This window comes from Anabrus simplex, chromosome 1 (genome assembly GCF_040414725.1).
Source record: "Anabrus simplex isolate iqAnaSimp1 chromosome 1, ASM4041472v1, whole genome shotgun sequence".
Classification (NCBI taxonomy): domain Eukaryota; kingdom Metazoa; phylum Arthropoda; class Insecta; order Orthoptera; family Tettigoniidae; genus Anabrus; species Anabrus simplex.
The window spans coordinates 1045952225-1045968196 of record NC_090265.1 but is presented as its reverse complement, the minus strand read 5'-3'; the positions used below and the strand labels follow the sequence as shown (position 1 = coordinate 1045968196).

Sequence of the window (15972 nt, the reverse complement as noted above, 5' to 3'; positions counted from 1 at the left end):
TGTAAATATTTAAGGTTTCTCTCCAGAATTTGGTACATGTACATACCATAGAGGGTGTGTGATTTCTTAGGGTTGGAATGATTATTATTAGACAGCATTACCAGCACTTGTTAGATTATTAAGACACTGCATGCCATCCTGGTTCAGATGCCATGGCACTTATGTTGGAACCAGTTGATAATTCTTGGGATCCATGTACATCATGAATGTTTCAATTGACCAAAATGGACTAAATCTATGGAGGATCACAATGTTTTGTACGAGCATTACATAACTCCATGATTTCTGCCCTTGTCAGTCGGGCATGGATTCTCTACAACACCCTGTATCATCTGCATCGTATTTTGATGACTGGTATCATCTAGGCTTCAGTTTTACTGTCCAAACCATAGGCTGTTGTTAACACCAGATCAGAGATAGTTTTATTTGGAGTGGTACTGTATCTGGGTGACATGGATTATGACAAGTGGCATTGCATCATGCATCATGTTCAGCAATGAATCTCAGTTCCGCATTTCTACATGTGACCATTGTATACGAGTTGGTAGCACTGAAGGAGGTGACATACAGTATTGTAGCAATGTTGTTGCAAGACTCAACAGCATCACTCCTGGCATAATGGTGTTGAGAGCCAGAGAGTATGACTTCAGGTCACTTCTGGTAGCGATTTGGGGGATCATGGCAGCACAGCAGTATATTAATACAGTACATCTGATACCCTTACTTGATACCCCTCATCAGAAACCACCCTGGTAAAGTCTATCAACAAGAACACTTGCTCACACACAGAACATTTGTTTGTGGACTGCCCTGCATCATATTGAGGTCCTCTCATGACCTGAAAGATACCCTGATCTATCACCAACTGTGGACTGATAAAACAGCTATTCGACTCACTTTCAAATCGTATTAGCACATCTGTCCAGATCCATTGAGAAGCTACATCCTACTAAGATGGGATCAAAAATATTCTCATACTGCCAACTCCATTGTTCGTTTTATCTGTTATTTGAATCATTTTGGTATAATCACATGACTTTTCAGCATGTTTTTACTTATTCCTTTAGGTGCTTAACTTCCTTTGTCAATGAGTGTGTTTGATTTGTAAATTATAAATTAAGGGGTGACTACAACATCAATAGTATTGGTAATCCACATTTTCTGCTCTTTCTAGGTCCTCAAGTGGGTACTTCATGGTTTTCCATCAGCCTCCATTAAATGCCAATAGAAGTAGCTTGCTTACAAATTCTCAGAATGTTGGACAGCTGCAGAAATTTGGTATCAATGTGAATGGAAAAGAATGTGTTTCAAAACCCGTAATTGGTAAACCATATATGACAACCACCAATGACAGATGTAGGCTTGGATTGTTTTTGACAGCATCAGAACCCAGTGTCCCACAGGCTGTTCCAAAATATCCAACTGATGTCAGTAAATTTCAATTTAACAACCTCAAGAATGAAAATTGTAATAGATTGTGCATGGATATAGCAAACAGTAGATCTGAACACGGGTTGCTACATCACCAGGGTCATAATTCAATTTCTGTATTTACTGTAGGTAGTCAGAGTCAGGTTCCAACTCTAACAAGATCCCAGCTAACACAGCCTGTTGCAAAACCCTACACTGCTGTTACTAAGAGTGAGCTATTTACTGGCAACTCTCATGGCCAGGCACGACTGGTAGCACTTCTACCTCAGTCTCAAACTACTCCAGCACTAACTGTCAGTAGCACTCTTCAGCTTCCAGTGTCTCAAGTGAAGGAGCCTACTATGCTAAATAATTTGTCTATCAATTGCGAAAGCCAGTTCAGTTTGTCAAGGTTTCCTCCATCATATGTGATCCAACAACCTTCTCTCGTAGTTTCTGAGCCAAACCTAGTGAATATCAAGAAGAAAGATAAAGTTAGATGTCTTGCCCCTAAGCTTGAACCTTATATATTACAACCTGCTGTTAAACTAGTATCTTCTGCCAATGAACCTTGTAAGACACAGTCAGCTATGCAGACTATGTTTCCTGTCAATGAACTATATAAACCTGTCATCATTGAACCGAAGAAGGTAAATATCAATAATAAGGAAGGTTCTGTTTCTTCATCACTACCATTTGTAAACCAAGTTCATCAGAACCACAACTTGAAGAAAGTATCTACCACAGAAGAAAACCAGAAGAATATTCCTGAAAATTCTCCCTCATCTACCTCAAATAACATTAGAATGTCAATTACTACAAAAGAAAACCAGAAGAATAATCCTGAGAATTCTGCCTCATCTACCTCAAATAACATTAAAAAGTCAATTTCTGGTGCTGAAAAGCTTGATTCAGTCCCTACCTCACAATCGAATATAATAGAAGAGATCTTGAATAATTGCAGAAAACGTTACATCGATTCATGTTTCCCTTCTGATACATATAAATGTCAAATTTGCGAACGAGAGTTTCCTACCAGTAGAAAGCTGTGGGAGCACAAGAGGTCACATGTAACTGAAAAGAAACATATTTGTGATATTTGTGAGAAAGCTTTCAAATCATCCGCTCAGTTGATCAAACATAAATGGATTCATGCAGAGAAAAAAGATTACGTATGTGATATCTGCGGCTTTGCTACTGTCTACAAAGACAGTCTTCACGTTCATCGAAAAAGGCATGTGAAAGATTTTCGGTATAAATGTGAAGTGTGTGGGAGAGGATTTTACTACAATCATGAACTTAGATCTCATGCTTTAAACCACATAGTAGGTCAAGCATATCAGTGCAATATTTGTGGCAAGGCCTTCCGTCAACCAAGTACCTTGAGTTTTCATATTAACTCTGTTCATAAAAAGGTAGAATCTTTTAAATGTGACCATTGTGAGAAGACTTTTTCAACCAAGAGGTCCCTTGTCTCACACCTTAGAAATCATGAAAGGAGAAAGCATTTTCTTTGCGATATATGTGGTAAAGGTGTGACAAGCACGGAATCACTTTCGGCTCATCGTCGCCTCCACACAGGTGAGAGGCCGTATGTTTGTGATTTGTGTGGTAAAACATCAAATACTAGAAATATGTTTAGGGTCCACCTACGAACTCACACAGGAGAGAAGCCATATACATGTGACGTTTGTGACAAGTTGTTCACACAGCGCAGTTCTCTAGTTATTCACAAAAGGACACACACAGGACAGCGACCGTATAAATGTGTGGCTTGCTCCAAAGGATTTGTATCAAAATCTGCTCTGAATTCTCACAAAAAAGTTCATGGATGAGAGTAACATTTTATTCTGTGGAAAGAACAGAAATTCACTTTTATTGTTTATTTTATTGAAGCTGCATGAAAATCTTTACCCTTACTTTGCTCTTGTAATTGGTGGGGATGTGTAGATGTGAAAAATAACACATTCATTTGAGATTTTGTTGTTGTTGTTTTTTCTGAAGATTTCCTTATGTTATGATGATCTGTGTGTGTGTAATGAGCATCACTTCCAGAGCTTCCCCTCTCCTCCTCCAACTTTTTGCCTATCACACAAACACTCGACATAGATACCACAAACGAATGGAAGATGCCTCAAGATATGTTGAGCCATTCTGTCTTGAAAGCATTTTAAGATATTGGTTCATGCTAATATATGTGAAGAGAGATGATGTTTGTAAAAAATGAGTATTGCATTTTAGTGAACTCGCTATATCTTCCCAGTTGTTTGGGCTGAATAGATTTCAGTATCTGCTGAAGTTATAACAAAGCAAGCAGGTCATCGATAACCAGAAGAAGTGAGCTATATATACGGTATATATATATATTTTTTTTTTTCTACCAGAGTCTAGTTTAGTTGTGACTGTGGTTGTTTTGAGATGAGCTGACAATTTCTGAATATCTTTCATAAAAATGTGAAAAACATATATATAACACACTGACAGACTGGTATTCATGGCATGTTGAATGCTTGTAATTAAATCATGGTTAAATTATACACTGATGAAGGCTATCACAATCTGTCATCTGGTACATGATGGTTTTATTTTAGGATATTGGACTGTGCTGACAGTGTGAATATGCTGATGTTCTCAATTTCTTTTCAAAGTGAACTAACGCGATCAGTATGAGTACCCATACTTTTCTTTAAGTATGGGGAGATAAGGTGGTGCTGTGCTATAGGATATCCTCTCTCTTTGATTGATGTAATCAATTTTGGTAAGGTTATATAAACTAGAAATAAGTAGAGCTTGTCTTTTTGTCTTTACAAGCTAATGGATGCAGCAAAAATATTAAACAAAGAGGGATATTATCTCAAGCACTCCAAGAAGTAAAAGGGATTCGTGAGTGAAAGGAATTTAATCATGGTTAAATTTCAACCATTACTGAAGGATTGGCAAAGCTTAAAAGAGCCATGACATCAGGATCACTTTTTCAACCACAAGAAAAGAAACCCAGTATTTATATTCAACTAAAGACTCTGGGAACCCTCTGTCCACCTCCACTCGTGGCATGTACCACGCCCTCTGATCGTGTGAGGAAGTTTCCATCGCATCCACCAAATGTAGCATTAAAACCAGTTTGAAAAAACATGAGCATTATTGACAAGTTTTCATCCTCAACAGAATATACAGTACGTATTTATAGTATAGTGGTGTTTACATCAAAACACATTAAGTCAGATTTTACTTCTGGGAAAAAGAAGTTTGAAAGTTTTCAATCTTTTATTGCCAATGTCTGCTCTCAGAATATGCAGTGGGTGTGTTAAGAGTATCTTTCAGAATATTGTGTAGCTGAAATGGCATTAATGTATTTGACCTGAATGAAGTTTTTCTGTTGAGACAGCAAGAAACAGACATTTTTTAAATGTAATAACTGAAATCACCTTCTCTTATAACTTAATGGATATCCACTAATAGTGTATTGTGCTTTATCATTTCAATCTACACTCAAAAAGCGGTAGGCTAAGGAAAAATTTTCTGCAGATTCAGAGAGGAATAGTCCTTCGAATTTGCTAGGCTAAGTGGCCCAGATGGTTGAGACGCTGGCCTTCTGACCCCAACTTGGGAGGTTCGATCCTGGCTCAGTCTGGCAGTATTTGAAGGTGCTCAAATACATCAGTCTTGTGTCAGTAGATTTACTGGCATGTAAAAGAACTCCTGCTGGACAAAATTCCGGCACCTCGGCTTCTCTGAAAACCGAAAAAGTTGTTAGTGGGACTTAAAGCCAATGACATTATTATTATTATTATTATTATTATTATTATTATTATTATTATTATTATTATTATTATCCTTTGAATTTCTCTTGCCTGTTATGATTTTCATAATTTCTGTGTTGATTTTCCAGTGTCGGTAGCTTTAATCTTAAATTAGGACACTTTCACTTAATCAACACTTAAAAATTTATATAGAATTTTATTCTATCTCATTTTTACAGTAGTACCAGTTTAGGTCTCTTCCTACAATCATCCTCAGCTACAATGAATAACCTTAAAAACTATACATCACTACAAATTATATAAATAATAGAAGCTCTGTATTATAAATTTGCAATCCTAACTTTTTATGTTACATCTCCCTGAATTAGGAATACCATTTAAATGTCCATTTTTTACACTGTAAAAACTTTTGTTTTTTGTCTTACACTTTTATGAAAAACACATTAAACACATTAAAAGACATTGAAAATACAGTTTTAAGAGCCTTATGGCCAAATGCACGAACCTTATTTAGCATAATCAGCGTTTAAGATTCTTCTTAAACCTTGTTTAAATGAAACTGCGGAGCATCATTCCTGATTAATATTTTGATCCCTGATTATTGTCGGTTAAAGTTAAACAGTCAAACATAAACAGTGATTAGCAGTGAAGGTGAAATGGCTGCCAGATTTGGAGATGATTATGAAGATAAACTGTTATATTTGGAATATGTGGAGCAGAATGCAAATGAGCGCGAAGGTATAATAGTAGAGAGAGGTGATTTTAAAGAACTTAGTGATAGGAAATTTGTGGATAGGTTTCACTTGTCTAAACAGTTTCATTTCTTCTGGAAACAGTGCAAAAAAACCTATAGTTTCCAACGCAGAGAAATAATCCTGTTTCTGCTATCAACAGACTGCTTACTGCATTGAGATGTTATGCCACTGGTTCCTTTAACATAATTGTAGGTGATACTACTAATATGCCCAGAACAACAGCAGCTCGGATTATACACAACGTGAGTAATATTATAGCTTCCTTCAGTCAACGCTATATTTACTTCCCAACATTGCAAGCAGAAAAGAGGGAGGTAATGGAAAGCTTTTTTAATATTGCCAGATTCCATTGGTGTAATTGGAACCATCGACTGCACCCACGTTCACATCAGATCTCCAGGTGAAGAAAATATCGAGATATTTTGAATAGGAAAGGTTATTTTTCCATAAACTGTCAGACAATAACTGACAGTAATTTTGTCATGAGAGATATTGTAGCTAGGTGGCCTGGTCTGTCCATGACAGTACAATATTTCGCAACTGCAGTAAGAGGGCACAACTCGAGGGAGGTGAAATACAAGATGGTTATTTATTCGGAGATAGTGGGTATCCGTGCAAGCCATTTCTCTTAACACCTCTGCTGAACCTGCAAACCAGAGAAAAGCATATGTACAATAGAGCACATATTAGGACCAGAAATACTGTAGAAAGGCAGCATGATGTGTGGAAAGAGAGGTTTCCTGCTCTTTCTGTTGACTTGAGGTGTGTAATCCATAAAGCTCTAAATATAATTGTTGCTACAGCAGTATTGAACAATATTGCAATTTCAACAAGAGAAGAAAACCTTCCGGATGATTTAATGGTTCAGCACACTATCGAAGAGGTCCAGCAAACCCGACGTCCTGATATCGAAGATGGCGAACAATTAATTCCAGTACACCAAATGTACAGAAATTATGACAATGCTGGCAGAGCTGTATGCCAGGCTTTAATTAAAGTTCATTTCAGGTGAGTGAAATGTATTAACTTTTAGGAAAACAATACACTTTAGCAAAATTAGTATTCTATCGACCGTTCACACTCCACATCGTCCTAACCTACTAACACACATGAACTTAACTTTTATAGAAAATAAAAATAAAAGTACGCTAATAATAACACTCGCTGCTTTACAAAACCCACTTAGTTTGGCCTATCTTCGTTCTTGTTCATATTTTGCCAATATTTTACTTTCCTTCATTCACATGTCCTTGGTATAAAGCATCTGAGTCATGAGCGTCCATAAGTGGTGTGATAGTCGGTTGTATTAGGGCCATAAACTTTTCAGTAGTTTTAGACAATGTGGGCTCAAAGTTACCACCACCAGTTGTGTTCATCATCACTTTATTGTCTGCACATATTTTTCTTATTTTCCTTTTCGAGTTCTCATAACAGGTCTTCAAATTTCTTGCACTCCTGCAAGAGACACCTGGAAAAAGAATAGAACAATAACATGCTGGTGTGATAACACTATTTTGCTTTCACTATTTATGAAATTAAAGAGTACCTACTTTTAATTATAATTTTGTAGTATTGTTTTTGAAAATAATCTGTATTTAGAAGGCTTTAAACTGCATCAGACTGCAATAGCACAGATAAATATAATAATAATACACTGGTGTATTAATATTTTTTGTCACACAATTTTATGGGAATAAATAAACCCAAGTACTTTTAGTTGTAGTTTTGTAGTATTGTACAGGAAATAGGGGCTGCCTGGCCGAGGCGGTAAAGGCGTGCTCGGTTCGCCCGGAAGGACGTGGGTTCGAATCCCCATCAGGAAGTCGTAAAATTTAAGAAACAAGATTTCCACTTCCGGAGGTGCATATGGCCCTGAGGTTCACTCAGCCTACGCAAAAATGAGTACCAGGTTAATTCCTGGGGGCAAAAGCGGCTGGGCTTAAAGCTAACCACTCTACCCCATCACGTGCTGAGGTTAACAATGGTGGAAGCCTTTACCTTCCACTCCTCCAAGGGCCTTCATGGCCTGTACGGAGGTGACTTTGCTTTGCTTTGCTTTGCTTTGCTTTGCTTTGCTTTGCTTTGCTTTTGTACAGGAAATAGTTTGCCATACTATATATTCTGCTGACCGATATTCATAACTTAACACGAAAAACTGTATTAAATCACAATAGTACAGAGAAATATAATTGTTTACCTGCAATAGAATTGACTTATTCTGCAATTTTCTTCCATGTTTCATCTTTCTACTTTACTTTAACTTCATCTGTCTTTTTATTTTCTGTGACATCCTTGTGTCTGATCACTAATTCAGCCAAACATCGGTTTCAAAATTCAAAAAATTGGACAACCGTTTCCTCTTTTGTTCACCCATTTTTCCTAAAAAGTACTTCCAGCAAAGAAGAAATTAATATTCCTCCTTCTAACAAACCTAACACAAAATCACCAAAGCGCGTTCACTATTCTTCATTACCGAGTTAAACATCGGGGTAGTGTTTAATTCTACTGCTACCTAAACATGCTTAACTAAACATTGATTAAGAATGGTGCTCTACACTTTCCTCTAACCAGTCCTTAATTTTAAACCATGTTTACATTCACACTGGTTAGTCAAATCTTAAACGAGGTTGGTGCACTTGACCATTACTCTTCACTCAAACTTACACCAACTCTAATAGTAGGCCTAACTATTAAAAACTTACCCGCTATCTAATGAAGTCTCCTTATGCATGTAGCCTCTTTTTTCAACATAATGCTATTGGTGAATAAAATATAAATCTATGACAAACACTTTCTAAAATATCAAATATTTGAGAGGCAACAGACTCCCTAAATGTCCATGTTTCAATTTAGTTCCCTTAGTTTGAAAGGTGGCTGCTGAATGTTGTCAAAGACGAAATGTCATTGAGAAAATTCTTTGTTTTTACCATGTGTCATATGCATTAGCTTGAAATTGGGAAATGAACAACATTTCATCATTGGTTTTGGAAGTAGGTTTGATTTGAAATAGGGTCTGCAGTGAAACATATGCCAAAACTATTGTGTAATGTGAAATGAAAAACTATAGAAATCCTAAGCGCGATGCATGTACTAAATTATGTTTTTACTTTTTCTTTTCCGTGTTGACCTTACTAGAGGACTATAAGATGACTGACCGCTTTCTGCTGTGTAAGGCTTGTTTCTAACTTTAGTGGGGTGGGCAGAGTCATGAGGCGGAGTCATGCTAGAAAGCGGTGAGAGAGGTGAAGAAGGGGGAGAAAGGAGGCATGCATCTCGACCGACATGTTTTGCAACTCTGTTGCTGTAATCATTGAGTATGAAAGGTTTAATTAATTAAATAATACATTAAGTTTCTCTGTGGGTTCATTTAAGTTTGAATCTGGTATGATTTGAAGTTTCTTATGATGTAAAAAATATGTATCCCAATGTTTCAGTAGAAAAAACCATTAACATTATAGAAAATAATTTAGAACAACAAGACAAGTGTTTGCAATTCGAGATAGAGAAGACCTCATAACTTTACTGAGATTCTAATTACTTTCTTTTCAACAACGTTATCTACCAACAAAAAGGTTTACTGATGGGTTCTCCAGCTTCTGGCATCATGGCAGATATTTAACTAGACCATCTAGGAAATACTCACATCAGAGGATTAGGAAACATCTATTTTTGGGCCAGGTTCGTGGATGATATCCTTGCCATTATTGATGAGAGGCACACTAATAGTCTAGCAATATTAGAAAACTCAATAAAATAGATTCTCAAATCAAATTCATGATGGAAAAGGAATCAAACAATTCTTTAAATTTCCTAGATTTGACAGTAACTACAGTTAATGATCATTTATAATATAATACTTTTAGAAAGCCCACCCAAATAAGCAACACCATTAGACAGAATTTAATTCATCCCACCATCCAGCAAAAAGGATCATACTTTAGTATGGTACATAGGGCCTTTAATGTTCCCTTATCATGAGTAAATTTATATAATGAATTTAAAGTTATTAGTTTAATAGCCAAACAGAATGGTTTCATTAATACTTTTATCAATAAAATAATTCGTAAAGTCAAACATCAATCTACATCACTCCTAATCAGAGAAACGAAATAGAAAAGAGATTTCATGACTTTCACTTTCAGTAATTCAAATATCCATCAAATAACTAATTCTTTTAAGAAATATGATCTTAATATTGCATTCAAGATAAATAATAGTAATTTTTTTCAATGTTCATAGTTCTAACACCGTCAGTCAAAACAATGAATTCAATAATGCAGGGATATACAGAATAAATTGCAGTGATTGTTCCGCCAGTTATGTTAGTCAAATGGGCAGAAACTTCAAAGTCCGATATTTAGAGCATGTAAACACAGTCAAACATAATAGGTATTCTGCCATAGGACAACACATAGCCGACAATAAACATCATTTTACGGTTGTTGAAAAAGATCTTCAAATCATAAAAATTCTGCAAAAGAGTTCCTTACTCAGCATCACTGGAGATTTTTTCATTTTCTTAGATAGTCATTTAAATCCAGATTCAAACCTAACCCACAGATAAACTTAATGTAATATTTAATTTAACTGAACCTTTCATATTCAACCATTACAGTAACAGAGTTGCAAAACATGTCACTCGAGATGAAGCCTCCTTTCTCCCTCTTCTTTACCTTTCTCACCGCTTTCTAGCATGACTCCGCCCACCCCAATAAAGTTAGAATCAAACCTCACACAACGGAAAGCGGTCAGTCATCTTATAGTCTTCCAGTAAGAAGGTCAACACAGGAAAGAAAAATTATGTACATAATTTAGAACAGACATGAAAGTAGCGAGAATGATTGCTGGTACAAACAGGTGGGAACAATGGCAGGAGGGTGCTCAGAATGAGGAGATAAAGGCTAATTTAGAAATTAACTCGATGGATGAAGCTGTATGCATAAATCGGCTTTGGTGGTGGGTCATGTGAGGCGAATGGAGGAGGATAGGTTACCTAGGAGAATAATGGACTTCTGTTATGGAGGGTAAGAGAAGTAGAGGGAGACCAAGACGACTATGGTTAGACTCAGTTTCTAACACTTTAAAGATAAGAGGTATAGAACTAAATGAGGCCACACCACTTGTTGAAAATAGACGATTGTGGTGACGTTTAGTAAATTCACAGAGGCTTGCAGACTGAATGCTGAAAGGCATAACAGTCTATAATGATAATGTATGTATGTATTTAGAACATGCATCACGCTTAGGATTTCCATAGTTTTTTCATTTCACATTACACAATAGTTTTGGCATTTGTTTTGTTGAAGACCCCATTTCAAATCAAACCTACTTCCAAAACCAATGGTGAAATGTTGTTCATTTCCCAATTTCGAGCAGGTGCATGTGTTGCATTGTAAAAACAAAGAATTTTCTCAATGACATTCCACCTTTGAAAACATTTAACAGCCACGTTTCAAACTAAGGGAACTAAATTGAAACAAGGACATTTAGGTATTCTATTGCTTCTCAAATACTTGATATTTTAGAAAGTGTTTGTCATAGATTTGTATTTTATTCATCGATAGCATTATACTGGAAACAAGAGGTCACATGCGCAAGAAGACTAAATTAGATAGCGGATAAGTTTTTAATAGCTACTATTAAAGTTGGTGTAAGTTTGAGTGAAGAGTAAGACTTAAATTTGTATGTTAATGTGCTTTAATGTGTGTTAATGTTTTTTTCATAATAGTGTAGGACAAAAACAAAAGTTTTTACTGGCATAAAAAGTGTACATTTAAGTGGTATTCCTAATTCAGGAAGATGTAACCTAAAAAGTTAGGATTGTAAATTTATAATACAGAGCTTTGATCATTTGAATAATTTGTAGTGATGTATAGTTTTTAAGGTTATTCATTGTAGCTGAGGATAGTCTTAGTGAAAGACCAAAACTGGTACTATTGTAAAAATGAGATAGAATAAAATTCTACATAAATTTTTAATTGTTGATTAGGTGGAAGTGTCCTCATGTAAAATTAAAGCTACTTTCTCTTGCCTATTGCACAATATCTATACAAGGAGCCCTTTTCATCGCTGGAATAGAAGCCCTGTTCTAAACTGCCATCGGAATTCCAAACTCACGTTAATAAAGAAAAACATATCATCTCCTGCACCAATTCTAGAAACTACAGTGGAAAAGAACTGTCACTTCCTGGAATCTGATCACCCTAGTTTCTTCAAGACTCATGTTTGCAATAGCTTCTCGCTCAATCATGACTACTACATTTACACAGACTGCTCTCATACACCTAATAACATTGAACCTGGCGTAAGTGCGAAGGCGCATTAATTGTCTACAAGAACAACAGCAAAGTGTTTTCAGCCTAGTATAAATTGTCATCCAGCTGCTTAGTATTTCAAGCCGAGCTTTGGTCCATTGAGTTTGCTGTGGATTGGTGTGAAAACAACAACAGTAGTGCTCAGATACTAAGTGACTCGCAGGCTGCATTGAACACAATCAACGACAAGCACAATGTTAACCCAATAGCTGCTACCATAAGATCTACAGCACAGCAGTGCCTCCACATCTGTCTTTTCTGGATCCAAGGACACACTGGTTCTCCTAGAAACAAAAAGGCAGACATTCTTGCAAAAGCCCCAATTAAAACATATCTAATAAGACAGTGGAACAGTCTCTGGACATCAAGTTCAAAAGGGTCTGTCACAATAGAATTATTTTTTCCTCAATATATATACAGTAGAAGTCCGATATAGCGATTACGGCATATAACGAGAACTCCGTTATAGCGACAACTTTTTTCTGTTCCTTCGAAATTCCTATATTAAACTGTATATTGTCCTTCGGTTACAGCGAGAACCCTATCACTGCGCATCCGTTATTACGAGCTATTAAGCGCGCGCGATTTTTTCCGTTACCAATATTTATGCACCCCACCGATGATATTGCATGCGATCGATTACCTTCGGCATCGTTTTCTCGCTATGTGCACTAGCGATTTCTCTCGTCGACATTCGAAGCCGATGTCGGAGTCGATTAGTAATACCCGTCGACAGCTATTCCGTAAAGAAAATTCGAAATGAAGGAGAACATATTTTCGTAATAAATGCGTAAATAACGTGAGCAATAACGGTTGTTAACTCGTTAAAAAATAAGGCCGACTAAACGACCGCTTAATTTTGAGGCTACATACTGCAATTAAGAATGGGATACACCTCGAGATAAGGCAGAGTGCTTAATTGATTTCAGAGGTTAGTTTATATTTTGTCGCGTCTGGTTAAATTACGGAAAGGCTATTATGAAAATTTATAGCGAAAAAGTTATACTCTCTCTATTGGCGCTTTAAGTGTGTTTTCATCATACGTATAGTACGGTTAAGTTAGGATACGTGACGCTGTATGAATAAGAAAACTGAAACGTTTGCAACAAAATGCGATCGATCATCTTCGGTACAGTATAGTTTTCTCAATTTGTGCATTTGCGAGCTCTCTCATTGACATTCAAAGGCGATGTTGGAGTTGATTAGTAATACCCATCGACTGCTGTTCTCTAAAGAAAATTCGAAATGAAAGAGGATAACATGTTTTCATAATAAATGCGTAAATAACGTGGCCGATAGCAGTTGTTAAGTCGGTAAAATTAAAGACTGAAATAAGCGATATCTTAATTTTAATGCTATATACGGGAATTAAGTAAGAATGTGCTGCACCTCAAGCTATCGCAGAGTACATCACTGATTTCAGAGGATATTTCGTATCTTCTGGCGTCTAGTTACGGCTATTTACATGTAAATTTTTCGCGAGGAGGTTATTTCTCTATATGTGTTTCAAATATGTTTTCATGATAGGTTACATATACGGTTAGGTTAGGTGACGCTGTTTGAAGAAGAAAGCTGAGGTGTTTGCCACAGAAATCTCTGGAGTGATACCGCATTTCTCCGAATCCAAGACTTTTTTTCTTTTCTCAGAACCTCATGCGAAAACTCAAAAGTTGTTGCATTCGCGGCCTAACAGTAAGTTAATGGATACCACTGGCAACTACCGCGGTAACCACACTGCTTCTTTTCACACGCGCACAGAACTCGTTGACAATAAACGACCGCCTCTTTACTACACATCGCTAGCCGCGACAACCGGTTGTACAGTGCCTGTGTGTTTCTCAAATCTGCAGAATGGCATCAAAACATGCGATCCTTCGAATTCTTAGAAAGCCATAGCTACTCAGGGACAGTGTCATAACGCGTCTATTGTACATGACGCTTAGTAAAATTAAGGTTTATAGACAGCAGAAATATTTTCATGATAGACAGTCGTACTGTGAGATACGTGGAAAAAGTATTGCCGGCAATTTTTCAACGGGTTCTAGTCGATATTATGGTGCCAATTTTAAGTTAATGTTTATTAAACACTCGGAAATGTAGAATAATTGTGCAGCCGCAAGAAAATACGGCATCGGCCTAACTAAAGCCAATATTTGGCGTTAGCGTGAAGACAAAGAGCTAAAAAAAAATGCGTACTGTACAAAAAATGCATTCAGTGGTCCGCAACAAGGACGCTTTAAAGAAGTAGAAGATGAAATTGTGAGGTATGTGCACGAAAAACGCAAGGGCTGAATGGCCATACCGTGGCGCAATAAACTCGTTCGTTGACTTTCAACGTTCGCGATTAGGCCTGTACATCGCTAGCCGCTGAATTTGGCCGAACCCGACAAGCGAGACGTGCGTGTACCGGTAGCCGGTTATATCTGACGCTGCGTAATAAAAGTAACAGTTTTATAGACAGCAGGAATAATTTCCTGATGGATCGTTGTATTGTAGAGACCCATGGAATAGGTATTACCGGAAAATTTTGAACGAGTTCTTTTCGGTATTATGATGCCAATGTTAAGTTAATGGTTCTCAAACCCGCGGAAATAAAGAATAATTGAGCAGCCGCAAAAAAAGAAAGAAATACGGCTTGACGGAAGTCAATGTTCGGCGTCTAAAAATGCGTAGGCCTATTGTAAAACAAGGCATTCATATGATTTTACAAACTTCTTTTTGAGCCTGATATAAATTTTTTGAAGGATTCGGAGAAATACGGTACTATATTTTTTTTCAGAATGAAATGAAACATACTTTCACATAGTATCGGATTACAAAAAATAACAAACAAGTAAGCCGTAGTGTGGATATCATCTGCGGAAACGCAAGTTTTGAACAAACTGATTGCCGTTTCATACCGATTTTAATGTGCATGAAGGGTTTTCCGACTTTTATACAAAAATCGGATATAACGACAATCCGTTATAGCGAGTACATTTTTCGCCGTTATGAATTCTTGCTATAACGGACTTCTACTGTAATTTGTTAAGAATGAAGCCATATTTTTCATTGTCAACTTAGTTAAATGTAACAAAAACGTTTCAGTCTGTCAAACACACAGCAATTACAATATAAATTATAACACTATAAACATACCTATAAAAATACACACTATCAAATAAGGAATTACATGTTTCATTCTACAAGAACATCCTGAGATTCTATCAAATCACTTAAAACATGAACGTTGCGTAAACTTGTCACTGATAGAGAATTTAGTGATAACATGAACCAGTAATGACAAAAATAAATTTACAAGTATTAATATAATGAAAAACTTATGTACTAACTAGCTGATGTACCCGTGCTTCGCTACTGAATTCTACATTGTATACAGAATTCTAGGCTAGGTAGTGTACACGTTGTGAGCAAGATTGTATTAAATTGCATAGCTCTTAATGTTACCCTAGAAACGCGACGGGGAAGACACCAAACGTCTTTTCTCATATGAAGACCGTGTTAGGGAATTCTCATTGTAATGATAGGCCTGCTTGCCTACCATCAGTCACCACCATGTTGGGATGTTTTCATTATAATGGTAGACACTCACTCTCTACCAGCCATTTTACATCCTCAGAAAGACTGTCTTAGTGGTTTTTCCAACTGAAATGAACATAGGTCATTGCAATGACGTCAGTAGGAATGGCGCGATTAAAAGCAATACTTTCATATGAAATACTCCATCAAATG

General features: G+C 36.7%; 1 protein-coding gene across 4 annotated transcripts in view; it reads left to right on the top strand.

Moving 5' to 3' along the window:
* Positions 1–15972, top strand: part of LOC136857937 (zinc finger protein ZFP2) — a 585780-nt gene that overhangs the window by 455598 nt on the left and 114210 nt on the right. Inside the window, exon 4 of one of the 4 annotated variants that reach the window (XM_067137037.2) lies at positions 1175–3366. The exons of the other annotated variants lie outside the window; for them this stretch is intronic. Coding sequence (XP_066993138.2) covers positions 1175–3245 — 2071 coding nt within the window. The 3' untranslated portion in view covers positions 3246–3366. Of the gene's footprint in view, positions 1–1174; positions 3367–15972 lie in introns of those variants that run through there. 4 annotated transcript variants of the gene reach the window in all.